This window comes from Sus scrofa, chromosome 4, assembly GCF_054392235.1.
Source record: "Sus scrofa isolate SSC_HxYL_T2T_F1_AM1 chromosome 4, Sscrofa_HxYL_maternal_Yorkshire_Landrace_v2.0, whole genome shotgun sequence".
Classification (NCBI taxonomy): Eukaryota; Metazoa; Chordata; class Mammalia; order Artiodactyla; family Suidae; genus Sus; species Sus scrofa.
Window position 1 is genome coordinate 2,770,140 of NC_139386.1, and position 27,316 is coordinate 2,797,455.

The 27,316-nt window shown below is 47.4% G+C and overlaps 1 protein-coding gene across 48 annotated transcripts in view; it reads left to right on the forward strand.

The window, feature by feature from the left end:
* The window catches only part of PTK2 (protein tyrosine kinase 2), a 240,104-nt gene that overhangs the window by 43,789 nt on the left and 168,999 nt on the right, over window positions 1-27,316 (forward strand). For 2 of the 48 annotated variants that reach the window (XM_085020771.1, XM_085020767.1), the window contains exon 1: window positions 12,052-12,392. In XM_085020771.1, the coding sequence (XP_084876897.1) occupies window positions 12,347-12,392 (46 nt within the window). In that variant the 5' untranslated portion in view covers window positions 12,052-12,346. 48 annotated transcript variants of the gene reach the window in all.

Sequence of the window (27,316 nt, forward strand, 5' to 3'; positions counted from 1 at the left end):
TTAAGGTGTTTTCACTTATTGCTGTTAGTTACCTTTTCATCTGTTTTCAGTGTTTAAGTTTTCTGTTTTCGAATGGACAACCTTATTATCTGTAGGTGCACGGAGAGGTCATATCCCGAAAGAGCAGTAGTCAGTTCCCGTCGTGGCGCAGTGGTTAACGAATCCGACTGGGAACCATGAGGTTGCGGGTTCGATCCCTGCCCTTGCTCAGTGGGTTGACGATCCGGCGTTGCCGTGACCTGTGGTGTAGGTCGAAGACGCAGCTCGTATCCCGTGTTGCTGTGACTGTGGTGGAGGCTGGTGGCTACAGGTCTGATTAGACCCCTAGCCTGGGAACCTCCATGTGCCGAGGGAGTGGCCCAGAAAAGGCAAAAAGACCAAAAAAAAAAAAAAAGAGAGAGAGAAAAGAAAAGAGCAGTAGTCAATATAATGGTTTTATTTAATTAACTGAAAGCAGTTTTTTTTCCCTAAAAGATTATCTTTTTAAGAAGTTAAAGAAAAGTTCTTTAGAATATCTTGTATCTTATCAGATTAAAGAGCTGCAGGTAAAAGTAATTTTTTAGATTTATAATTTTCGTGGGACATAAGTTGAAAATTTTATATCCTGTTTCACATATACACACACACTTATGACTGTTTTTAAAATGCAGTACCAAAGGGCTAAGGACTGTGGGAATATTGTGTTTTGAGATGCTTCTTTTCCTTTACTTGTGGAGGTGTACAAAAGCCCAGGTTTGCAAATTAGCTTCAGGCCGTCCTTGAAGTGAATTGATCTTTTTTTTTAGGTTGGCTACAGGTCCCCTGGAATGTGAGAGCTGGAGGCGGGAAGATCCCTTTGCCTCTGTCTTTGGTGGGGTCTCTGTAATACCGGGGGCGCTTCCTCCCCAGTCTGTCCCGTTACGCATTGTGGCCTCAGGTCTGCTGAGTGCATCGCACCACTCTGATTTTTATCTGTAGACAGCTCTCCTCTCGACCTCGTTTCCTGCCAGTAGTTCTACCACAAGAATCAGCAAACCCCACAGATGGAGGCTTTTCTTCCTCTCTCCCAAAGACATAGTTGTTAAATATTTGTGGGTACATCCTGCTTGCATATATCCCTATCCTTGTGCACCTGTGACACATGGAGATTCCCAGGCAAGGGGTCCAGTGGGAGCTACAGCTGCCGGCCTGTGCCACAGCCGCAGCAACGCCAGATCCGAGCCATGTCTGCGACCTACACGGCAGTTCATGGCAATGCGGATCCTTAACCCACTGAGCAAGGCCAGGGATCGAACCTGCAACCTCATTTCTGCTGTGCCATGACAGGAACTCCAAATTCTTTTATTTTTTTATTTATCCATTTTTTATTTACTTATTTATTTTTAGGGCTGCACCTGCAGCAGATGGAGGTTCCCAGGCTAGGGTAGCCAGGGATCAAACCCTTGTCTTCATTGGAGTTCCCGTCGTGGCGCAGTGGAAACAAATCTGACTAGGAACCATGAGCCATTCCTGGCCTCGCTCAGTGCTCAGTGGGTTAAGGATCCAGTGTTGCGGCGAGCTGTGGTGTAGGTCACAGAGGCGGCTGGGATCCCGAGTTGCTGTGGCTGTGGTGTAGGCTGGCAGCTATAGCTCCGATTTGACCCCTAGCCTGGGAACCTCCATATGCCACGGGAGCAGCCCTAAACAAAACAACCCCCCCAAAACAAAAGAAACAAACCCATGTCCTTATGGATACTAGTTGGGTTCACTGCTGCTGAGCCACAATGGGAACTCCAAATAACTGAAATTAATTCCAGTAATAAATATCATAATTCTTTGATCTGATCTTGTTTAAAATGATGAGAAATTAAAGATAAATTCCCAATTCCTCCCACCCCAAACCTTGTACCATCAGTCGTCCCTCTCCATTCCTCCGTGGCCCCAGTCCTAGGCAGCCACCAGTCTTTGTGGCTTCCTACAGATTCGCCTGTCCTGGACCTCCGTGCAGAAAGCGTCGTGCGGTAGCTGGTCTTTAGGTGGGGCTTCCTTGGCTTAGCTTCATCCGTGTTGCGGTCTGTGTCGGTCCCACTCCGGTTATTGCTGAGTAATGTTCGGGAGGAAATCCACGGCCTCGGCTCTCATGTTTGCAGCCTGCCAAAACCGTTCCTGTTTTTCCGTCCTCTGGCCGCAGTTTCCTATGCATGCGGAGCCCGGATTCTCAGCCTCCTCCTTGTTCGCAGGATGGGCAAATAAACACCGAAAAAGCCGCTGAAGGAGATCGGCTCAGCCTTGTGGTTCTTCACCCTCTGAAGTTATAGCCCCTCTTGTTCGCGCTGCCGTAGCAGCTCTTCAATTGTTGTGTTTTATGCACTTCTCTTGTTTTCTGGAGGAAATGCTGTTCTACTGCCAGCTGTTGCTTCTCTCTTGGATTCAGAAATCTCAAAAAGGGGGGAAGGAGGAACCTTTTAATAAGTTAGTATGTACAGTCTCTCCTCCCTGTAGCTGTCACGCCCTGACTGTGTGGCTTGTCGTGTGAGTCATTGCTGCTGTTACTCTAGATCTTTGGACCAAAATAGAAGGATTTCTGCTGTGTCCTAGGAGGAGCAAATATCCGTCATCAAGCATGGATTTTGCTCACATGTTTTTAGGGCTTGCCCCCTTCACAGTCAGACATTTATGGATTGAGGAGCTTGCCGCCCTGTGAGGACAGGATCATTATTACCCATTTTTCCTTTTGCCCCAGTGCTGTTCGTGTTCTCTCTTGACTTCCACTTACTTTGGCTGTAATTTGCTAATCTTTTGCTTATTTGCTAAGAAATATGGAAGGCATATGGAAGTTCCCAGGTTAGGGTTCAAATCGGAGCTAAAGCTGCTGGCCTACACCACAGCCACAGCAACGCGGGATCTGAGCCATGTCTGTGACCTACACCACAGCTCACGGCAACACCAGATCCCTAACCCACTGAGTGAGGCCAGGGATCAAACCTGCATCCTCATGGATACTGGTCCGATTCGTTTTCTGCTGTGCCACAACAGGAACTCCCCCCCCGCCTTTTTTTTTAAATGAGAGATTTATTTACTGGGGGTGAGTCTCTGCACCAGCACAGAAGATGCAAAGTGATGCACTCGTGATGGAGTGCTCCCACAGCTCTGTATGTTACGGTATTTAGTTCTAACAACTGTGAGAGGTAGCCTCCGTTCTGAACTTAGTTTAATTGATGAGAAAACCAAGTCAGAGAGAGGTTAAAAAGAGCCGCCCCAGTTGCATATCGAGTGTGTGGCAGAGTTGGGATTCAAGGGATATTGGAAGTACACTGAATGGACGACATCCGGCTTTCAGTTTTAACGGAGTGGAAACGATGAAGCGATTTGGGCTTTAGAGTCACGTGTGGCTTTGACTTTTACAGGCCGATCTTATCCCAGATTCTTTACCTCTGTGAGCCGGTTTCCTTTGTCTGGAAAATGGTGCTGCCAGTGATTATCGCCAAGTTTATTAGGGGATTAATTTTTTAAGCCATGTGGAGGCCCTGGTACCGTGTTGGCCAGTATCACGCGTGCTGGGCAGTATACAGCCTAGTCAAGAACCGGTTGTCTCTCTCTCCTGCCTCGTGCTCTCTCTCTCTGGACCTTTCCCCTTTTCCCCCTAGTCTGTGGAAGTAGCCACTGTTGTATCATGAGTGCAGATGTGTTATGAAATGGAAGTGAGATTCACTCTTAAAGTTATTTTAACATTTAAAAAATGTTTTTTGTTGAGGGTAAACAAAAAACACATAGCAAAATTTACTGTCTTTGGCTCTAGACACCTAGTCTAGTTCAGTGGCGTTAAGTATATCCACATTGTCGGGAAATACAGATCTCCAGGATTTACCTTGCAGCCCGGAAACCCTGCACCCTCTCCCTTCTCCCCAGCTCCCGTCAGCTGCCGTTCTGCATTCTGCTCCTACGAGGGTGACTGTTTTAGATACTGCAAATAGCGGAGTCATCCTGTGTTTGTGCTTGTTGCGCTTGGGTGAATCACAGGATTTCCTTCCTCTCAATGGCTGAGTGATACTCCACTGTAATGTGGTCACCTCACTTTAGTTATCCACTCAGCCGTCACTGAACACCTCTTGACTGCTGGGAAGAGCTGCTGTGAACATAGGCATACACATTTCTTCGAGACCCTGCTTCCAGTTCTTTTGGATGTGGAATTCCCAGAGTGGGATTGTTGGATCAGATGATGGGATGTTTTGAGGCGTGTCCAGAGTCTTCCGTAGCAGTCGCACCTTTTGACGTGCCCGCCAGTGCGGCTCCAGAGCTCCACTTCTCCTCATCTTTGCCAACACTCGTTATTTTCATATTTTTTTAAAAAAGTAATCATGCTAATAGATGTGAGGTTGGTTTTAATGACGTTTATTTTTATTTATTTATTTTTTATGGCTGCGCCTGTGGCATATGGAGCTTCCTGGGCCAGGGACTGAATCTGAGCCACAGCTGTGACATCTTAGCTGCAGCAATGCCAGATCCATTAACCTGTTGCTGCTGGGCTGGGGCTTGAACCTGCCCCTCTGTGGCGACCCAAGCCACTGCAGCAGATTCTTAACCCACTGTGTCACAGTGGGAACTCTTAATAATGTTTTTTAATGATAAAAAAAATTTAAGTAGAATTGGAAGTGACTCCATTAAGTTTCTTGCTAAGAATAATGTCTCTTGGTACCAGTGTGACAAGACCAAAATCATAGAGGAGGGAAATTGACAAAGAAAACCCACCACTACGTGGCTGTGCTTGGGAAGAAGAGAAGCCACCTTATTTGTGTCTCCTACTCAGAATGTGACTGGGGTAAGGAATGACCCCTCTGTACTGGGGGCTTCTAGTATTTCTTGCTTACGGATTGTAGAGTCACACTGTAGAAGCAGTCTCCTTTTCAGGCACGGAGGGATGGGTTAAAATGCAGCGGTTGAAGAGGGTGTAGTTTGTAGTAGAGACTCACACTCACCACCAGGGGTCCCCCTGCCCCAGCGCACCCTCGGACTATAGCTGTGTGGCCGCAGCTGCACAGCCTGGTTGTAAGGGACCCCAGCGGTCTTCTCTGCCTCAGTTATTGAACGTGGGAAGCTGTCCTTTGATACTGTTGCTATTTGCCAAATAAGGTGAGTGATCTGACCATGGATAAGTTGGATTGATAGGGTAAAAAAAAAATGAATGTCAAGGAAATGATGAAGCAAGTTGTATATGCATGTTTGATAAAATGTAAGTTTCAAAGTTGATTTGAAGTTTTTTTTTTGGTCTGCCCCCCAACATACGGAGTTCCAGGGCCAGGGATCAGATTTGAGCCACAGATGCGACCAAAGCTGCAGCTGAGGCAACGCCAGATCCTTAACCCACTGTGCTGGGCAGGGGATCAAACCTGTGTCCCAGTGCTCCCAAGATGCTGCCCCTGATCCCATTATGCCACAGCAGGAACTCTGATTTGAACAGTTTTTTTGCTTTATTTTATTATTGTTTATTTTAAATGCAATTTAAACAGTTTTAACATTAAAATAAATAACTACTTGATTGCCTTTTGGTATTTGTGTCATTTTGGTCAATATCAACAAAATCCCCCTCTCCTTTTTTTTTTTTTTTTTTTTTGTCTTTTTAGGGCCATACGGCATATGGAGATGCCCAGGTTAGGGGTTGAATTGGAGCTGTAGCCGTCAGCCTACCTCACAGCTACATCAATGCCAGATCCCAGGTGTGTCTGTGACCTACACCACAGCTCACTGCAATGCCAGATCCTTAACCCACAGAGCAAGACCAGAGATTGAATCAGAGTCCTCATGGATACTAGTCAGGGTCCTTATCACCGAGCCACAGTGGGAGCTCCTCCCTCTAAAATTTAATGGTGAGTAACCTCCCAACAGTTTCTAAACTTAGAATTTAGTGTTCGTCTTTTTTTTTTTTTTTTGGCTGTCCCCAAAGCAGGAACTCCGCATTGATCTTTTATATGGCAAAATAAATAAGAAATGGCCATGAATTAGTGTCTGGAAATACTCTAATTCAGTATTGTTTAGATTAAGTTCAGAATTTTCTGCCTTTTCAGAAGGCATTTTCCTTCTATTTCAAATATCTCAGTGGTGCTTCATCGAAAGGTATGTTTATCTCTTGGTGATTCTCTTTGTCTCTCAGGTTCCAGCCACATGTCCAGCATGGACTTGGATGCTCTTACCCGAATTGGTTCTGGGGCAGGATGGTTGACAGCAAGGACTACCACGGGGCGTGTGGAAGAGGGAGCACAGCCTGTCTGCCTGCTGGTCTTCCTTCCTTCTTTGTCCCTTTAGTCCCCACCGCCCCGGTCATCCTTTGTAGGCCGCGGGGCCTGCTTCCAGACTCTCTAGAAAGCTTTGCAGCCTCCGGAGGCTGATGTCCTCCCTGCAGGTGCTGGTTGAGGTGTGTGGTCTGGCTGGTGTCTGAGCCCCAGCGCATACCCCAGCTCTGCCACCAGCTGCTTAGCTGTGGTACGAGGTATGTTACTTAATTTCTCTGCTCCTCAGTTTGTTCATGTGTCCCACGTGGGTTATAACATCGTCTACCTCGTTGGTTGTTGTAAGTGCTCACTGAGGAAATAGGTGTAAAGCACTGTAGCAAATTGGAGAGAAACAGACTGTGGAGCCTGACCCTCCGAGTCCAGCTTTGCAGTGCAGGAGGTCTGTGACTTGGAACAGGTGTCACCTTGCTGTGCTTCAGTCTCTTCATCTGTGCTTTGGGGCTGAGAGACTCCGCCTCATGGGCTTGGTTTTTAACAACTAAATAAGTCAGCATTTTAAAAGTCCTTAGAGCAGGGCTCGGCACGTAGCATTCACTCGGCCTCAGCCGCGTCGTTATGTCTTCATCACTGTTGCTGGAGTGCTTCTGCTGTTTTGTGACTGGCACGTGGTCACTGGTCAGAGAGTGGCAGGTATTGGCCTGGTCCTCACTTTACAGGTGAGCAGACTGAGTTCAGGACGGTGAGTGATTCTTTTGTTGTCTCACAGGCAGAACTGGCTCCTTTGCATCTTCCAGCTGCAACTTCAGTGCCTTCCTCCGCGGTCCCAGGGCTCTTCCAGGGTACAGGGAGGAAGCGTGGCAGTTATCCTGAAACTTGGCGGGGAGGGAGAGCACGCCGTCACCTTGGGAGTCTGTTAGGTTTTGAGACCTGTTGTCTGTATATCTTCAGCAGTGCTAATCTCCACTGTTAGGACTAAATTTTTTTTTTTTTTTTTTTTTTTTTTGTCTTTTTGCTATTTCTTTGGGCCGCTCCCGCGGCATATGGAGGTTCCCAGGCTAGGGGTTGAATCGGAGCTGTAACCACTGGCCTACGCCAGAGCCACAGCAACGCAGGATCCGAGCCGCGTCTGCAACCTACACCACAGCTCACGGCAACGCCGGATCGTTAACCCACTGAGCAAGGGCAGGGACCGAACCCGCAACCTCATGGTTCCTAGTCGGATTCGTTAACCACTGCGCCACGACGGGAACTCCAGGACTAAATGTTTTTACTCCTTACCAAGTCATGATTTTTTGTGGTACTAAAATTTTCCGGAAAAGTTTTTCTGTTTCTGTGGTGGAGACAGTGGGAGAGTGACCAAGCCGTGGTGGTTCTGTGAGTGTGAATGCAAGTAAGCTGAGGACAGGGCACCCCGTTGATGGGCATCCAGCTGTATCGTAACTGTCAGCTGTTAGTGGAGGGGCCCTGTTGAGAAGGTGTTGAGTTTATTTACGCCTGTAACTTGTGATTAGTGCAAACATAAAGAAGGTAAGAGGAGAGAGGGTTTAATTGTGTGTGTATGGTGTGGATTATAGTTTTCTTTTACGTTCCTCCTGTTGGTTGACATTAAGAGCATTTAGCAGTGCTTTACTCTTCTAAGAAGTGTTGCCCTAAAGTTTCAGTAGCAACTTAAGGCAAACAAAACCGTAATAGTTACATGAGAACTGTGCAAGTCAGACGAGTGTTTTTGAGAGCTGCTTTTGTGACATTTATCAGCAGTTTGTTTCTTGATGGGTCTCACCCAGTGACTTTCTTATTTAAGGGCAGGTTTCTGTAAAGAAACCAGATTGGACAAAATTGTGTAGTATAGGAAGCGTTTTCTGCTTACTGATCTTGCTTATAGCATGGTTTGCTAGCCGTCTAATGTTTTTTTTTTTTTTTTGTCGTTGTTGTTGTTGTTGTTGTTGTTGTTATTGTTGTTGTTGTTGTTGTTGCTATTTCTTGGGCCGCTCCCGCGGCATATGGAGGTTCCCAGACTAGGGGTTGAATCGGAGCTGTAGCCACCGGCCTACGCCAGAGCCACAGCAACGCGGGATCCGAGCTGCGTCTGCAACCTACACCACAGCTCACGGCAACGCCGGATCGTTAATCCACTGAGCAAGGGCAGGGACCGAACCCGCAACCTCATGGTTCCTAGTCGGATTCGTTAACCACTGCGCCACGACGGGAACTCCCGTCTAATGGTTTTTATCCGATCTCACACACTAGTTTCATTTTGCTCTGCTCACAGCTGCAGTGGAAGTTCGGATTGGAATATCAGAATGCCGGAGTTGTGTGATTTATTTTTTATGTGGGATGGGGAAGGGCATTTCACACAGTTTTCCAAGAATTTAAATCCATTTTCCATTTAAAGCAGCATTTTCAACAAGTGTAATTCACTTGTTCATTCAGTAGGAGGTGAAGCAGCCCCTGAGACCAAGGCAGGCCATGGCATGGAGGAAAAGCATGTTTCCTTGCAGGCCTCGGGGCCTGGGCCTGTCCTGGTGTGCAGCGCATCTGACGCCTTCCCTGTGGTTGTGGTCTCCAAAGCGAAGTAGAATTTCCCTCTGCCATCTCCTCCTCATCTCCAGGGGCCAGAAGAATGTGCATTAATTTATTAGCCGTTTTAGCATTAAGGCCCTGGAGACAGAATGTGCGGAACAGATGCAGTTCCTTCCTGCCATGGGGGTTGTGGGGGCAGCTGGACAGTGAACGTGGCGCCAGAGTGAATCATGCAGGTGCTGTGGGGAGACGAAGCCAGGTTAAGGGCAGGGGCTGTGCAGGTTGGATGAGGTGCTGAGGACAGGCCTCGTGGAGTTAAGTGATGCTCGAGCAAAGGCCAGAAGCAAGGACGTGAGCCTGGTGGTCTTCCGGGGCAGGATTGTCCCACCTAGAGGGACCAGCAGTGTCAAGGCCCTGAGGTCGTGCATACCTGGGGGGGCGAAGAGCAGCAGGGAGGTCAGTGTGCTTGAAGCTGAGAACCCGGCGGGGCTGTGAGGAGGTGAGGCTGAGGGCATAGATGGGAGGGGAGCCTCCTGGTGCAGGGCCTTGCTGACCATGCTTTGTGTGCAGGTCGCCTGTTCTGGGAGAGTTGGGGAACTTCTGGTGAGTTTTAGCAAAGGGGTGAAATGGTGTGATTGATGTTTTGAAAAGGTTGGTGGCTGCTGCCGGGTTGCGAGTGGAGCGCAGAGCAGCCAGAAAAAGTGCGGGGTGGGGAGGCCTGGGTGCAGGACAGCAGCAGACACAGGGCAGAAGGCCTGGGCAGAAGGCCACAGTCCGCATGTGCTTTTCTCAGGGCAAGGGTGGTGGGTTTTGCTGATGGGTTGTCTGGATGTAAGAGATAGAAGGGAGTCAGGATGACTGGGGCTTGGGGCCTGAGCAAATGGTAACCTTTCTCATAAGTCTTAGTTAAGAGTTTACCCGTTAAGTGACACAGAGTTGCTCTTAACTATACTGATACTTTAAAGAGGTTGTTTCAGGTAATCACAGAACTTTTTCATAACTCAGCATAAAGGGATTGCTTACTTTTTTCACTTATGTTACCATTGACTGAGGGCTGTTCCTGTTCTTTTCAAGATGTCACTGGATTGGGAATTTAAAAGCGTAAATTGTTTTAATATTTAGCAAAAAGAAAATAGGAGCAGTGATATCCCCAAAGTGGATGCGCACAGTCGTCTTCCAGCTCTTTGGCCCAAGGCTCACTGCCCTGCCTCTGAACCTCGGGTCCTCCTCGGTAGAGGGGGAGCAGGTGCCTTGTTGGGAGCGTGCTTAGGCGTCAGCTCCGTTGTTGCATGTGTGAACGCACCTGGCACAGTCGCTGGTTCGCACTTGTTTTCTGCAGTGAGCAGAGCTCCTGTCTCCTCTTCTGCTCTTTCTTCTCAGTGGCCCCAGTGGCTCTTAACTTCCACCTGCTCTGCTTGGTCAGGCAACTGCTGTTTCCCTTGTCCTGGAGAACTTTGTCTTCTCTGTGTCTTGCCGTCTTTTAGCCCCTCAGAACCTTGCATATCAGGAGGTGACATTTGGATATTGAAATAAAATGTAAATTAGCTTGGCAGGCGGGAGAGAAAGCTGCTCTCCACTGGCTACTTCCTGGACACTGGGCTTCTCCCCCTCGCTTGCGCTCGCTGTCTCATTCTGAACAGCTCCCAGGTTGCCCCTCGTCCCTGCCGCCACTGCCCTGCACCAGCTCCAGCCTCCAGCACCACTTGCTTCTCTGCACAGCTGGAGCGTGGCCCTCTGGGCCGTGTGGAGAGCCCTGGCTTCCCAGATGGCAGGGCGGGCTCGGTGACACGGTGTCTCTCCCGGCTTGGACGACCTGTCTTTGCTCATCTTTAACAGACATGACAGCACTGATTTTACTTAGATGTGAAAATTGGATGTACTCAGTATGGACGATTGAAGGTAATATTGGTGTTTTAATTTTTGAGAGTCAGAGGTTTCAAGAGAGACTCACGGTCTGCTTGGGTTGTTTGTATAGTCTGTTCGTTGATGGCTCAGATTAAACCCCAAGCCGTCCTCATGGGGCTGAACCAGATGCCAGACTTGCCCACGGATGTGCTTTGATGCCTCCCATGATGGCAGTAGGCCTTTCTGTCCTGGGCTGTCCTCAGTAGTGGGGTGATTTTCATGGATGCTACTTGATCTAGCTGCTTATTTCTTCTGTTCTTTTTTAGCTTTCTTGCCTGTGTTTTCTGGAGCTCCCTTTCTTCCCAGTGTTGCCTGAGGTCAGAGTTCTCTGTGGTGAATGATGTGTTTTCACTGGGTCGTGCGAGAGGTCACTTGAGCTCTGCCTACAATTAGGAGCCTGAAGGTAAAGCCTGCAGACTAAGCATCACCTAGGGGGCTGTTAGAAACGGGACACCCCGCCCTGAGGCAGCCCCAGCACAGCCTTTGTGCAGCTCCTGTTTTCAGAAGTTAGTGAATTCAAAAGATCGTGTTCACAGTTAAGTACAGGATTTTTTTTTATTAGCTACTAGCAAAATTACCCATGTATTAGGAGAGCTAAACTGTGTGGGGCTAGAATGTGTCCTCCCTGCGCTCAGCTCAGACAAAGGCGCCAGGAGCCTTGTGGCTTTTACCTCTTGGCTAAGCTACTGTTACCTCAGGGCTGAGATACTCCGCGTGGAATGTGTTCGAACAGCTCAATTTTTAGATGACCTTGAGTATCTTTTGGCTTGAATGGAGAAAGTAGCTTTGCAATTTTAAGAAAGTTGCTAGTACAGATTATTATTTTTCTGTCCTGCTTTTTCCAGTGTGAGTGAGTTTATTGGTCACTTACATTTTGAGGCAAAAAAAGAAATCATGCATCTTGGATCTCTTGGTATTCCCCAAACCTAAATTTGAAAGTATCCGGCAACCTCAAATTCTTGTTTTTATATCTTTTCTAGATCTTATAAATTTACAAACTTACTTTTAAATCTCAATCTGAAAAAATATTTTACCTCAAAAATACTTTGGACGTATTTTTTTTTTTTTTGGACATATTTGTTTTTAATGTTGATCAGGATATTTTTTCAAAATTATTCTAATTTCATAGAGATAATTATTTTACCTGTAAGGTCAGAATTAGGCGGGTAAAATGCCCAAAGCATGACTTGGAAAACAAAAATGGTTTGAGGAAGCATCTACAGACACGATCTGGGTCAGGCTTGATGTGCAGCTGACTCACTTTTGTAAATAGAAGTCAGCCAGTCGAAGTGAACGAAGAGTAAGATTAGCATGTTAATAAGGTGCTGGCTCGGCTGCCTCTTCCTCCTCCCACTTCCCTCCCTCCCCGCCCGCCCTCCTCCCTCCTCCCTGAATGAGTCTAGGAACACTGGCCCTTGGGGTCACATTACTTGCTGGTTTCATTCTGTTCGGGAGCTTAATCTGGGCAGGACGGTCTGTGTTTCAGATTGCGGAAGCTGGAGAAGATTCTGTAACTGAGAGGCATTCTTCAAGCTGCTGGAAAAATTACGGAAGGAACACCTCCCAAATTTTGCTTCAAGCTCTGAAAAAAGGAGCACAGAGGGGAAGCTTAGTCTTATTTGTGGATCCAGGCAGCCCTGTGGGAGCGATGAGCAGGGACTTGGTCTTTCTAGGACCGAGTTTATGTTGTCGGGAGTGGCGGGCCGAGGGGCCCCGAAACCGCAGGTGCTGACTCTATGGAGAAGAGCCGCTGTAGTCCGTTTCCAGTGTGTTGGGCCAAAGGTATAAATAACTTAATAATCTGTTCGGTTTAAACTTCATTTAAGTTTATACTTTTGCACTAAAAAGGGGGATGCGGGTTTGTCAGAATGTATTTCAAACAGATTTACAATTAAATTGAAGGAAAAATGGAGATTTGTGTGGTCGTATATAGGTTTGCAAATATGGGGTAAAACCAGATGGCATTTCAAATAGTAAATAAGATTAATTTTATGGAAATTCACTTAAGTGAGTAAGCTATTTTTTTAAATCTCAGTCTTTTGTCTCTTAAAGTTTTATGGTTTAAATTTTCATCAAGATGTTCTCATCCATTCTGTGCTGTAGATGTTGAAGAATAAGGAGACTAATTTTAGCTTCAGTAGGACTGTAGGAAAAGGAGTAACCTAGATTTTATTTCAGAAATCGATTTCCTTTCCTCACTGTGGAGACTGCACGTTTAACTAGAAACTCCTTGTTACTGTAAGGTGGGTTTATCCTTAAGGGTCAGCAAGACTGTGAAATAAACAGTTATCCGCTGTAATGCTGTTAGGGGCTTTAGTTATATAAAAGTCAAAATATAAAATATAGTGCTTCCCTGTGACACTCAGACAGTATTTGGGGAGCACATTTAGAAGTGTAATTTGCCATAGAATTCACATACGAACAATACCAAAACAGGTAAGCTGCCTTGCTTAAAATAGAGGTGAATACCTAGCCTGGGAGATAAAGTCCAAATGAGTAATTTAATAAAAGTATTTATCTTTAAAAATATACTTAAATATCATGTTCCTCCACTTAGGGAAGATTTTCAAAGAAGGTGTCTGCACCGGGTAGAAAGCTGTGTTGTTAGAAGTGCAGCTTCAGGCCGATTAAATTGAGTGTTAAGTTGAAAATTTCAGTACCACCAGGATATTGATGTGTTAGCACAAAACTAAATGGGCTTTCATTCGAATTGTCCTCATTTTCCCTTAATTCTTCTCTAGGCTTTTAAACATTTCTAAAACACGTGATGTTAGAACCCTTTTAGTATGATGCTGTCCGGACAAAGCATCTGTCATTTCTTTTACATAATTCGATGTTCAGAGTAAAGATTTTGTGGGGTTAATCTTGAATTTTAAAGGACATTGGGTTTGGGAACTTTTTAAAATTTCCGTTTCTCCCTCCAGGCCTGTGTCGTATAATTGAGCACGATCAGCACGAATGCTCAGAGGCAGAGTTCTATACCTGTGGACAGTGCTGGTCTTTTGCTAGACTTGCTGGGGCCCGTTTCTGTAAGGCCGCTTCCATTGTTGAGAGGGAGTGATGGCCCTGTGTGAGCACTGATCATTGACAGTAAGGCCCTGAGTGCACGCACAAGTCTAGGCTCGTTGCAGGGTCTGTGAGCCCAATGGCAATGTGATAAAGTGACTTTAGAACTATCAATTTCGAGAGATTGCAGTGTTTTTGCTTGTCCTAAAGCAGTCGACCCAAGCCACTTATTTTTGCATTATGTTTGCTACTGGCAGAGCCAAAAGTAGCTTTTTAAAACTGAAATATCATTTTGATGGAGGCGGGGCTTGGACATGAGAGCAGAGCTCATGTGTGTAGAAGAGGGAAAAGGCAGGGACAGTGTCAAGGTCAGAATTGGTTTTCAGGAGTTCCCATGTGGTGCAGCCTGTTGAGGATCTGGTGTTGTCACTGCATCGACTTGGATTCAGTTCCTGGCCCTGCAACTTCTGCATGCCCCAGGTGCCGCCAAAAAAAAAAAAAAAAAATCAGTGTCCATGTAGGGCTGGAACGTGCCGTCTCCTCATATCATGGTTCAAGAGCAGGTTGTGACGACACCAGGCAGCTTGCCACCCTGTCCCCTCTGGGCTGAGCTTGCTGCCCAGTGAGCATGAGCACAGCCCAGGAATCTGTCTTCTTGCCCGTCCTCTCTGCCTTCTGTGCTTCCCTGGCCCCAGGACGGGGAGGCAGGAAGCCTTAGGTGTTCCTCCAGATCAACACTGTGTGGCAAAGGCAAGGGGGTGCTGTATAGGAACTGGCTGAGTTGGTTATTTTCAAGTATGAAATTACTACTTTTGGATAAAGACAAAGTAAAAATCTGAAATCCAAAGAACATGTATCCAAGTCTCTCTCTGCAGTAAGGCATTCTAAACCTCGCTTTTGATTCCATCTGTCACGTTAACCTCAAAAAACAGCATGCCCCAATTTAAGAAAATAAAAGATACTTATTAGAACAGGCTAAAAATAATGGAACAGACCTATATTTGTATACATTGAACCGAAACCTTTAAAGTATCCTTCAAACCCTGGAGTCTTTTCTATAATACAGTTTATTGTACTGATGAATTTAGTGTCAAGAATCCACCTTAGGATTCCACCCATGGAAGACTGTGTTTTAACGTCTCTAGGAGGACTTTGTTATCAATCACGTTCACCGTATCATTCATTATTCCCGAGGCTTAAAGGTAGCCTTAGTCCAGAGCAGTGAAGGAGGGTTATGCTCTCACTGCTCTGTGACGGGCTCCAGGCTGCTGCGTGCAGACCGCCGTGTTTGCAAGGCTCTTCGGTTATGTCCGTCTGAGCTTTGTTTATTTCATCCTGTTTAAAGACCGGGAGAGATGGAGCGGTGTCAGATTCGACTGTTGGGAATAAATGTGTTGCTGGTTTTTTCTCTATCTTTCAGTGGTAGGTTGAGATTGAATATACAATTCATAGTTCATTTGCGTGACTCTGGATCCCGTGGTTTTTGTTTTCGTTTTTGAATGGCTGCACCCTTGGCATATGGAAGTTCCCAGGCCAGGGGCTGAATCCGAGCCGCAGCTGACGTATGCTGTAGGTGCGGCAACGCCAGATCCTTTAACCTAGTGCTGCAGGCCAGGAATCAGGGCTCAGATCTGTGCCTCTGCAGTGATCCCGGCCGCGGCCGTGCTGGATTCCTAACCCAGCACAGTGGGAGCGCTTGGATACCAGGCTTTTGTAGGAACATTTCAGTTCCGTCCGTTTGTCCGCCTATCCACATGACTCTGTGTGCAGCCTGTCTTTTCTTCCGTGGCTCAGGCTCCAGTGGTCTTCTGCCTCTTAATAGCTACGTTTGTCTTTTGCATCCAACACCTCCAGAGAGGAGCCTCTTGATCGATGCCCCTGAAGTCGGTTCCTTTCCAAATCCTGCGTCCTGATGAGCAAGTTGACCTCTGCCCACTCTGCTGCTCATGCCACAGACCCCGCATGCATCTTTGGGGCCTTCTTCCCTGTGTAGGATCCATATTTTTATCCTGATGATTCTGTCTCCAGAATACGTCCTGAATCCTCTACCTTCTCTCCCTCAGGGCTGTGGGAGTTGCTTCCTGTTGGTCTTCCTGTTTCCTTACATGCTCATCCTTCACACACCTGCTGGAGTGATTTTGTAAAAACATAAATCTGATGTTTTGCTTCTTAAAATTCCACAGTGGCTTCTCATTAGAACTGGATGAAATTGCAGATGCTTAATGTGGCCTGCAAGGCTTCACCTGATCCAGCTCCGGGCCATAGGCCCCTTGCTCATTTTGACTTGTCAGTGCCGGGAACGCCCCAAACGCTTTCCTCTCAGGCCCTTTGCACCTGCAGTTACCCTTCCTGGAGCTGCCTTCGTCCCCCTCTCTGCCCAGCCGACTCCTCTTAGTTCCGAGGGCTCAGCTTGGCAGTTTCTCTCTGAGGTTTCCTCCCTGGGCCCCTTGCTGTCTTGCACAGCCCTTGCTGGTGTTGCTCTGGGATATGCTGCACTTGGTTGAGCTCTGTCTTCCTTGCTGGACGGTTAACCTAATGTGGTCAGGGACTATGTTAGATTTTCCTCTGCTTGGCAAGTGGTTGGCAGAAATAAATACCACGTTAATATTTATTGGTACATCCTGTATTGAATCAGCTAATCCACGTGCCTTAAAAATAGCCCAGCGAGGGGAGAGCATTGGCCTTCGAGTCCCTCACGCGCCCTGCATTCTACCACTCCCAACTGGGGTCTCGACACAGGCTTTCGTCCCTGCTCCTCTGCCTCCCTGTGGGATTGTGGCCATGTGGTCAGACAGCTTGAGGAGTTAATTGACAGATTAAAAATATATTTTTATGTGCGTATATAAACATTTTATAGCTGTATTTATGTAACTACCTAGGCACATGTAAATTTACAATAATGGAAATTAAATGTTTTCTGGAGGAGCGACTGTTATAAGTACACAGCCCAGGGAACAGGTCATGGTGCCCGGCACATGGCCAGCCCTCAGTGAACACTCAGCTGAGTTCCAGTGCCCTCTGCACGTGCCCTGATGCCGGAGCGATGGCCTGAGGTGCTGCCCGCCTCGCTGCCTTCCTCTCTCTCCCTCTGCAGCCCCCCAGACTTTGTGCGCTTCGTTTTCCGAAAGGGCTTTCTAGGCCGTGCCTCTCTCTGCCCCTACAGGCTTCTGCTGCTCCTACTGGAACATTCCTCCTTCACATGTGACGCCTTCGGGACTCTGCTCCAGGCTGTGGCCCTCTGTCTGTCACCTGCACACAGTGGCAGAGCTGGTGACTCCCTTAGCTTTGCATGTTGCTTGTCTCATGTTACTTGGACATAAACTTCTTGCAGGCCAGGTTTGAATCTCTGTGGCCTGATGTATTATCGACACTCAGTAGTGGAGGGAAAAAGAACTTGAATCGGTGGAGTCTTGGGTGTTTTGGGTTCAGGCAGAGAGGGTGGGGAGCTGCTGTCAGGATTCTCCTGCTGAGGAGTGAGAAGAGTATGCTGAGTGTGCGGGGAAACGGGCTTTTCCATTGGCTGCAGTTTGCGGGGCGGCGGGGGGCACTCAGGCCTCTGGAAGGGCTGAGTGAGGAAGGCTTGTCCTTCCGCCCCATTTCTTCAGGGGGCAGCGGTGGGGTTTTTCTTCCCAAGCCTTGCTTCCCCGCCTTGCCTCTGAGGACCCGTGCTCTGCATGTGGGTCCCAGGCCTTGTCTGGTCCCTACACCCCTACCCCTGCCTTGGCCCTGGGCTCCTTCTCCCGGGGAGCCTCATCCTGCACGTGGCTTGGCACACTCGTCCACCCCGGTCCCTCGCCGTCTTTTGGCCACAGGTGTCATCCGTCGTTCCCAGACTCTTCTTCAGGTGAGGGATGCTGTTCTCTCCCCCAGGACCCTGCTTTCCTGCCATGGTTCTCCCTCGTCCCTGTGAACCCCCAGCCTTTCCAGCCCAGGTCCTTGGTTATCTTCTCATGGTGGCTGTGCCTTTGCTCTGTGAGCACAGACTGTTAGCACCCTGTGGGGAGCGGGTGTAGGGAGTACATGAGTTTATGGTACGTAGAGAGTATGAAAGTAAGAGGTGTCTGTCACCGCAGAGGGAACCGAGGGAGGGGACACTCAGGCAGCACTCGACCAGAAATGAGGAACACAGCTGGCCTGTTTCCTGTGGGGGCCGGTCCGGCGACCTGGTGCCCTCCCCGTTATTCCTGTTGGGCTAGTACTAGCATCCGCTCCCTCCCCCGGGGAACTGGTGCCCTGGCACCCGCATCCCGTCCTCTGATTCCTTTGCTTGTCTGTACTGTGTTTGGGGACGTGTTCTCTCCTCACGCGGTTCTAGAGCTTTGGTTGCGTGTGGGCTTTTGCTGAGACATGCCCTTCTCAGCCAGGCAGGGACATGTGTGCCCCAGCTGATCCGCTGACAGCCCCCCCCCCAAGCCTCCCGGTTTGGATGATAAATTGGATGTGTCGTCTCTGACCATCCTGTTGGAAATGGGATGGTTCTGCCACCACCACCCTCCCTCCCTCCTCAGCCCCCCCAGCTTTCTTCTGGGGTCCTGGGGGGAGAGCAGGCATCACCAGCTTTACCAGCTTTACGCGTCTGAGTTTCACTTGTTTGGCTTCCGGTGCTCCTGCAGTGAAATGCACACCTAGGAGACAAAGAACCGGTCTTTCCTGCTCACCCCTCTCCCAGCACACCTGCGCCCTGTACCTGGCAGGCCCTGGGGTGAGGCGATGAACGCCTTAATGGCTTAGCTCATCTTGTCTGCCTGCAGCCGCGGCCGTCTCGCCCACTCTTTGGACGCCAGTGAGAAGGGGAGTGGAGATTTTTGTGAAAATTAAAAAAACTTTTGAGTTCCTTTTAGTGCTTTAATGGTTAAGGATACTGATTTTTAAAAATAGTGTCCACAAATAATTTCAGATTCATCTGTAACTGTTTAAACTGTGAGGAATTTATATAAACAATAGTTTTCTGTATTTATCAGTTTTCACTTAAAGAGAAAAATCTAACATTAAAACAATTATCACTGCATAATTTGTTTTCATTCAAGTAGTCTTTGTATAAATTTATAATACTGACATTTAATTTACATAATTTAGATTTACGATTAGGCGTATTAATTAAATTATATACATTTATACTCTTATACCTTTCTTCCTGAAAAGTTGTATAAATTGAGTCATATTTTAAATACTTTATAGAAGTTTGTTGGAAAAAAAAAACAGTGGTAGTTATTATTTTTTAGTAAAAAGACAGTCAGACCTTGGTTTATTTTGTGGGTCATGTAGCTTTGGTTCATTTTCTGTGTTCTTACTCTCACAGATGTTGGTGAAAAAATTTTCTCTTTTTGTCAGCTATCAGTGTTCAACTGAATTTGCAAGCTTATGGATAAGGAGTTTTTTTACCAGTTATAGCAGATTTTTTGGAGTTGAGTTGAAAAAATTGTTTCCCCTAATTCTGATTTGGTGGAGCTGTGTTGAAGCCATAGATCAGCTTGGGAGAGTGACCTGTGACCAGTATTGAGACTGACAGTGAGTGTGTCTATCCAGTTCGATAGGTGCGCTTTATTATTTCGTAGCAGCTTACAGCAGATCTCAGTGTGGAGGGCTGGACTCTTTTTGATGCTATTGTAAGGGAAATGTTTGGGTTTTATGTTTGTTTCTTTGTCTTTTGAGGGCGCAGCCGTGGTGACGTCAGATCTGAGCCACATCCTTGAGCTCCACTGTGGCTTGTGGCCACGCTGGACCCTTAGCCTGTGAGCAGGGCCAGGGATCAAACTCACATCCTCATGGATACTAGTCGGGTTCTTAGCCTGTTGAGCCACAGTGTGAACTCCAGTTCTTAAGTTTAATTTTCCAGTTCTTGGCTTGGTATGTAGAAATAGATTATCTTGTGGGTTTTTTTTTAATATTTCATTTTTTATTGTATTTGAACAGATGCAACATAGAATGTACCACTTTAGCCATTTTCAGTGTACAATTCAGTGGCGTTACGTACATTCACAGTTTTGTACAAAGATTGTCTTGTTAGTTTGTCTTGTGGTCTTACTATAAATTTGCTTATTAGTTCTGGTGGTTTATTTAAGTAGACAGTCCAAAAAAAATTGTGATCATGTAATTTGTAAATAAAAATGATTTTTGTCTCCAGTCTTGGTGCCTTTTGTTTCGTTGTCCTACCTTTTTGCCCACCTCAGCGTGGACCTTCATCCCAGTGTTGAGCGGAAATAGCAAGAGAGCACGTCCTTGTCCTGTTCCAGTCCGAGGAAGAAAGCATTTAGTGTTAAATATGGTTTAGGTCAGTTTTGCCTTTGTTTGTTTTTACGATAACCTTTATACAATCAAAACCCCCTTTCCTTCTAGTCCCTAGTTTTGTGAGTTTTGTTTTTAAAATCGTTAAAGGGTGTTGAATTTTGTCCGGAGCTTTCTCTGCGTCTGCTGCCGTGATCACAGGAATTATGTGTGCTCTGATTGTTCAACCAACCTTGGTTCCTGAGGTAAATCCCTCTTGATCACGATGTGTTATCCGTTACCCTGTTTGTACGTTGTGAGATTGGGGATGCAAAATTCTGTTTAGGATATTTGTGTCTCTTTTGTGAGGGACATCGGTTTGCAGCTTTTGTTTGTGTTTTTTTGGTCGTCTTTTTGTCAGGTTTTCATATCAAAGTTCTCATAAAACAAGTTAGAAAGCATTCCCTCATGTGCCCGTTGGTGTGATTGATTTATATGAAATGCTAAGCTGTAGTTACAGTAGTGGGAGGAGTAGTTCTCCGTGGCGGATGGTGTTAACTGAAAAGGGACATGAAGATAAAGCAGTCGGGACAGGTTCTGTATCTTGGCCTGGCTGTGAGCCATAAAGATGGAGAGACACATCCGTGTGTGTTCGTATGTATGTAAACAGTCAGACTCTTTACCTCATCTTTGCGCCTTTTATGACCATACTTTAATCCAGAACTGCTAAAGTTATACTGTAAGTGCACCTCTCGTTTAACATTGCATTTCTGATAAACCAGGCATTGTTCTATTTTGCAAAGGGAAAGTTATGTAATCAACAAAAAAAATTAAGCCAGTTTCCTACGACCTGGTGAAAAGACTGTATGTGAACAAAATCTAAAATGTGAGATTTAAAATGATTAAAGATTATCAGACAGCTTGGTTAACAGTTGTTTGTATATGGAAAATGTGCATGCTCTTCACTGAACAATACATGTATAATAAAGTAATACAGCAGTAAATAAATTTGCAAGAAAAGCATGCAGACAAAAACAGACTGCCGGGTATAAAATAAATAAGATACAAGGGTATAATGTAGAGCATAGCGAATATAACCAATATTTTATAATAACTTTACATTGAATATAATCTATAAAAGTATTGAATCACCATGCTGTATCCCTGAAACTAATGTAACATTGTAAATCAGCTACACTTCAGTTTAAAAATAAATAAATAGGAGTTCCTGTTGTGGTTCAGCAATAACGAACCTGCCTAGTATCCATGAGCATGAGGGTTCGATCCCTGGCCTCACTCAGTGGGTTAAGGATCTGGCATTGCCGTTAGCTGTGGTGTAGTTTGCAGATGTGGCTCAGATCTCGCATTGCTGTGGCTCTGGTGTAGGCCTGTCGCTGCAGCTCCGAATAGACCCCTCGCCTGGCACCTTCCATATACTGCAGGTACAGCCCTAAAAAGATGTACACACATACATACATAAATAAAATTACCTCCTCCCCCCAAAAAAACCTTTAGCAATGAAAAAGAAGGCAGTGTCCTAGAATTATGACGTGAGCAGGAGAGTTGAGGCTCGACTGAAGTTGAGGAAGGAGGCTGAGAGAGGTTGGAGCAGAGGATTTCGGAGGAAGGGACGGCCCATGGAAAGTGTGAGACCGCAAGGAAGTTCCAGAGGTGCTCACTGGCCGGGAAGGCTGCTGAAGCTCTGCCGGGGTTTGATGTGTTAGGGTGGAAACTTTGCAACTGGAGCCTTGTTTGTATGCTGTCTTTGTGTGTCCTGAAGAGGGGTGGGTATCTATGGAAGAAAGACTTCTAGAGAAGTCACTCTCCAGGATAGGGTTCCCTGAATTATGGGAGGTCCTGTGAACATATGCTTTTGTTTAAAATTATGCGTTGTGGAGTTCCTGTTGTGGCCCAGCAGTAATGAACCCAACTGCTCTCCATGAGGATGCGGGTTCAATCCGTGGATCGAAGGATCCAGCGTGGCCATGAGCTGTGGTATAGGCCACTTACACGGCTCGGATTTGTGTGGCTGTGGCGTAGGCCGGTGGCTGTAGCTCCGGTTTGACCCTAGCCTGGTAACTTCCATATGCCACAGTTGTTGCCCTAAAAAGACAAAAATAAGAAATAAGTAAAATTATGTATTGCATTTGGGAGATGTACATGTAAAGAAAGCTGTATTTTCTTTCAGTCCAGCCAGAAAATGCTGTATCGAAAGATAGGTTCATGGGAAGTTCCCTTGCGGTGCAGCAGGTTAAGGATCCAGCATTGCCGCAGCTGTGGCACAGGCCACTACTGCAGTGCTGGTTTGCTTGCTGGCCCGGGAACTTCCACATGCCATGCGTGCAGCAGAAAGAAAGACGTGTATCGTTGCCTTACTGAGAAACCAAGGAGAAGAACCAGACCTGGTGACCCATTGATCTCCACTGAGGTCTGTTTTGTTGGCCCCCCTTTTTAAAGAGAAACAAGATACTGTTAGAATATCATACACTAACATTGATTTTTTAAATGTGACGATCTTGTTGCTTTGTGAAGTTGACAGAATTTCATTGAAAAGATAAGAGTCCCGAACTGTGGACTGTTCGTGTCTCAGCTGTTATGTAGCGTCGGGGTGGAATGGTATAACTAGTAGTATGTTTTCAGTGTAAGAAAATGCATATTTGGGGGGGGGGCAAGGTTTAGAGGAAAATATAAAGAAAAGCTGAGCTTAATTTGGTTATTGGATTTAATGATACGTTTCAGATATACCGTCTATAAGGGTAGGAATGGCACAGTCTCTTTCCTTTTTTGACAAGGATTCATAGGGGTGCTGGGGCCATGCAGCAGTGTGACCACCAGTGATGGGGCCGGTGCTGACTGGGGCTGAGGTGGGCTCATGCCGTGTGGATTAACAGGAGGCCTTAGCGGATGTCTGCGTAGAGGACAGGCCGGCCCAGGGCCCTCCCAGCCTCAGCCCGGAGACGGCAGGTCATCCTTCTGCAGCGATGCTGACTTGGGCTCAGGTATTTTGCCAGGCACTTTGCGCCCGTTATCTCAGCCCCGGGGCAGGTGTCATTCCCCACCCCACCACGAAGGAACCCGGAGGGACGTAAGCGCCCTGGGCTGTGAGTGGACTGCTCCTTCGCCGAGGCCCTGCCCAGAGGCCCCGCGCTGAGCCTCTGAGACACGCTGCCTCTGTGGGCTCCAGCCGTCTTCAGTCGCAGCTCGGAGGGATGTTGGGCTCCTTTTAACGGTTCGTTTGGGCGAGCTCGGCGGAGTTCCTGCTGTCCTGTCATCGCCGGGGGTCTTGCCCGTAGAACGTAAGCCAACAGCGGAGGGGACAGAGCCCGTCCCGGGGCTGAGGGACGGCCTGACGAGGGCGCGTCGTCACAGCCATCGCTGCTGAAGGCCTGTGGTCACAGTTGTGTCCCCACTGGGGGCTGTCTTCTGCGGGCATGGTTTTAAACACTTTGCTGTGGGAAATGCCTGATACACCGTAGTGCCTTGAGCCTATTCTTGGGCTCAGCAGTGTGGACGAGGTGCAGTCAGGCTTGTCTCCTTGGTTCCTGGAGTCCCGTCCAGAGGCTTTTACCCGAACGGGCTGGCTGGTCCCCGAGACTAGGCACATCCTGACCTTCGGGGTCTCCAGCTCAGGGGCTGCTTCCCCGCTCAGCATAAGGTTCCCTGACAGACGACCAGGTATTTAAAGACGGCCTCTGCCTTCAAAAAATGAGAGCACAGTTTACAAAGATGGACCAGCAAGCAGAAGGAAGCTGAAGGAACACAGTAAAAATGTAAGTCTCAGTGCTGAGAGGAGACGCTGCTTCCGGGCAAGACAACAGAATTCTTTTAAAAGTACATTGAGGAGTTCCCGTCGTGGCGCAGTGGTTAACGAATCCGACTAGGAACCATGAGGTTGCGGGTTCGGTCCCTGCCCTTGCTCAGTGGGTTAACGATCCGGCGTTGCCGTGAGCTGTGGTGTAGGTTGCAGACGCGGCTCGGATCCCGCGTTGCGTTGCTGTGGCTCTGGCGTAGGCTGGTGGCTACAGCTCCGATTCAACCCCTAGCCTGGGAACCTCCATATGCCGCGGGAGCGGCCCAAGAAATAGCAACAACAACAACAACAAACAACAACAACAAAAGACAAAAGACAAAAAGACAAAAAAAAAAAAAAAAAACAAACAAAAAAAAAGTACATTGAAGAGCAAGAAGATTAAAAGTAAAAAAGCAGAAATAAAGTCAGTGGAAACTTGGGGAAATGACGTGGAAGGTCTCTCTTAGAACCCCGAAGGACAAAGCGGGAAGAAATTAGGGTGACGCGCTCAGAAGGTCTGACATCCGAAACAGCAAGAGTTGCAGAAAAAGAAAAGGGGTAAAACCATCAAAGAAATGATGCAGGAACATTTTCTGAACCAAAGGGAAAGGGTTTCTGGATTGAAGCTTCCCAGATGTCAGACACCCAGAAGCCGCCCCCCCAGAAGCTGTGACACTCAGGAGAGGGCCTCCCCACCTGCCTAGCATGCACTGTGGCTGTGCTGTCATAACTCTGGAATGATTTGGGGCTTTTGCTCTACAGCTCTTGCTACAGTTGTAATTTTTAAATAGTATTTATTACAGGGGCAGTTCAGTAATCACGTGTGTGTGTGTGTATGTCTCTCCATCTAGGCTGAAAGCTCTTCAGGTTAGGGTTATACCTTTTTTTTTTAACCCATACTAGTAGATGGCTCAGCAAATGTCATTTGAATTAATTACCTAAGGGAAAGGTGGCACATTCATTTGCCTACGGGGGACAGACATGGACAAATGAATGAGGCTGGCTGACTGTGAAAAAGCAGGCAGTAGCAGCAATAACTGGCAGCTGGCTCTCGGCTGAGGCCAGGACAGCCTGGTGGCTACTGATGACATGGGAGCTTGGCCACTGAGCTGTGTGTTCCTTGCAGTAGTGGGCCCACTAGTGGCAGTTTTCCAGAGGAGGCGCAAACCCTGGGGCAGAGGGGCTGCTGAGCAAGGGTGTGGTCTCTGAGTCCTGCACTAGGTGTGTGGCCTTGCCAAGGTTGCGTCTCTGCTCCTGTCTGGAAAGCAGGGAAATTAAATGGTTTCATTTTTAAGTGCACAGAACAGTCCTGGCATGGTAAATGCTTCATGAATAACTATTTAAATAAACCTCTGGAGGCCCTGGTCTAGATTCAGACTGTCCTGCCTCATGAGCAGCCTTTCCAGTAGTGAGTTCCAAATCAGGCGCCCCCGCCCCCCGAAAAGAGAGATCGCCAGTGGGAGTATTTCCCCCAAGGTAAATTTACTTCTACTTAAGAGTACAAAGATTTGTTTGTGGCTGCAAATATATTTTAAAAGACTTCAAAGAGCTCAGAGTATCTGTCATGTGTGTCCTGTCCCGCCTCCCCCATCCCTAGCCTGAGAGCACAGGTGGTGGCCCAAGGCATATTCACCTATCCAGAGAAAATGTCCAGAGGTCAAGGCTCCTTGCTTCCCCCTCCTCTTAACTTGAGGCATGAGGTGCCTCCTTCATTTGCCTCGAGTTGAGGCATTTAGACCTGAGCTATTCCCAGAGACAAATGCCATGCTGAATTGATGTTTTTCCTTCCTGCCCATCCCCCTTCCTCAGCAAAGAGCATTTGCCCGTCCTGTGTGCCTACCTCACTGGATCACTTTCCCACTTAGCTCCAGGCCAGAAAAACGGCTGTTAACTCCTTTAGTCTTCCATATGCAATTTGACTAATCCTGGCCTCTTGGATTTTTTATATAGGACGCTGGGTTGTAATGGAAGCCTTCTGATTGGTCTGCGTGGACTTAATTGCTGCCCAGGTGCCTATGCTAACACCACCAGGCTCTGAATTTGCCTCTAGCACCGGGCCTTGTCCTACTTGCCTGCGTTGGCCTTTGCTTTGGCTCCCTGGTTCGCTCCCCTTTACACAACCTTACCTTTTGTTGGATGTAAGTTTCCATACCTATTCTCAGGATCCCGGCATGCAACTCACGTTTTGTAGGAACCCTGACCATGCCCCAGTCTGGGCTGAACCTTTGCTTTGCTCCGGCCTCGCCCCCAGCACCGTGTTCTTGGCACACTTGCCTCTGGGGGCTTTTCTCATGACAGTTTCCTGTTCTCAGCCTGCACTGCTTGCCTGGGAGTGTGCCTGGTACACAGTCTCTTAGATTTAGGGAGTGGGGGAGGTTGAATTAGTAGGTGGGAAGTAGGCGAGGGTACTGAAGAAAATTAGGGTACAGCTTGGTGGGTGTTTGTTTGTTTTGCCTTTTAGGGCTGCACCCACTGCATATGGAAGTTCCTGGGCTAGGGGTTGAATTGGAGCTGCAGCTGCCAGACTATACCACAGCCACAGCCACAGCAATGCAGGATCTGAGCAGCCTCTTTGACCTACACCACAGCTCACAGCAACGCCAGATCCTTAACCCCCTGAGCGAGGCCAGGGTCTGAACCCACATCCTCATGGTTACTAGTCAGGTTCATTACCACTTAGCTACAAGGGGAACTCTTGGCTTGGTGGTTTTGGCACAGGAAACCTTGTGCTCTGGTTCCCAGACTAAACTTGGGTAGAGGGTCCCATGGTGTTCTTGTCCTGGTGCAGGTTCAGGTTGGGTGGGTTTGTGCCTGAGGAAGCCACTCTCATCAGACTTCGCCCCCCCCGTGCACTCTGCTGACACCTTGGTCTCAGGTCAGAGTCTTCTAAATGACCAAACGCGGAGGGTCATATTTGGACCAGGTATGCACTGGATACCTCTTTCTTGTGGAGACATGTCAGTAACTTGGTTTCTAAGCCATCACTCTTGGGTAACCCCCACCCTTCTGGAAGCGGCTTCTTAATTTCCTGTGGTAGTTCCTCCTCTCTCCTGTCTCTGAACATTACAGAGGGCTCGTGGGGTTTTCAGACCTCCTTCAAATTGGAGGTTGGCCTTAGGGGGAGCAGAGGTGAAGAGTGAGGAGGTGTGAAGAGGCCAACCCTTTCTAACCACGCCAGGCTCCTGAGACCCGGTCCGTAGCACAGTGACTGGAGGAGATGGTTGTAGGGTCAAGGAGTCACACTTGAAAGACTACTGAGACTAGGAGGTACCAGAGACGTTTGGAAAGAGCGAGTGGAAACCCTGCTGTGGATCAGGAGAACATAGGACCTTTGAAGCTTGGGTAGGCTAAGTACTCACATCTGAAAGAGGGGTACAGTAGGAGTACCCCACCCCAGGTCACCGTGCCGTGGCTTTTCCACTGTGCGAAGGACTCCTACCGAAAGTCTCTCCCTAAACAAAGCTGTTGGTGCTGTGTGTGGTGCATTAGCATAAACTTAGAAGCACCAAAGTTTTCAAGAACTTACTTAACAGGTTTTCTATATTGATGTGGAACCTCTGCTCTGCAAATTCTAAATTTACATCTTTAAATATTTAACCTGACTATGAAATCATAGTACAAAAGTATCTTAACCATGTTTCTTTCATCTGGGAGACTTACAGTCCGTGACAAGGAAGTGTTTGCAAAGCATGTCACGATTAATGTG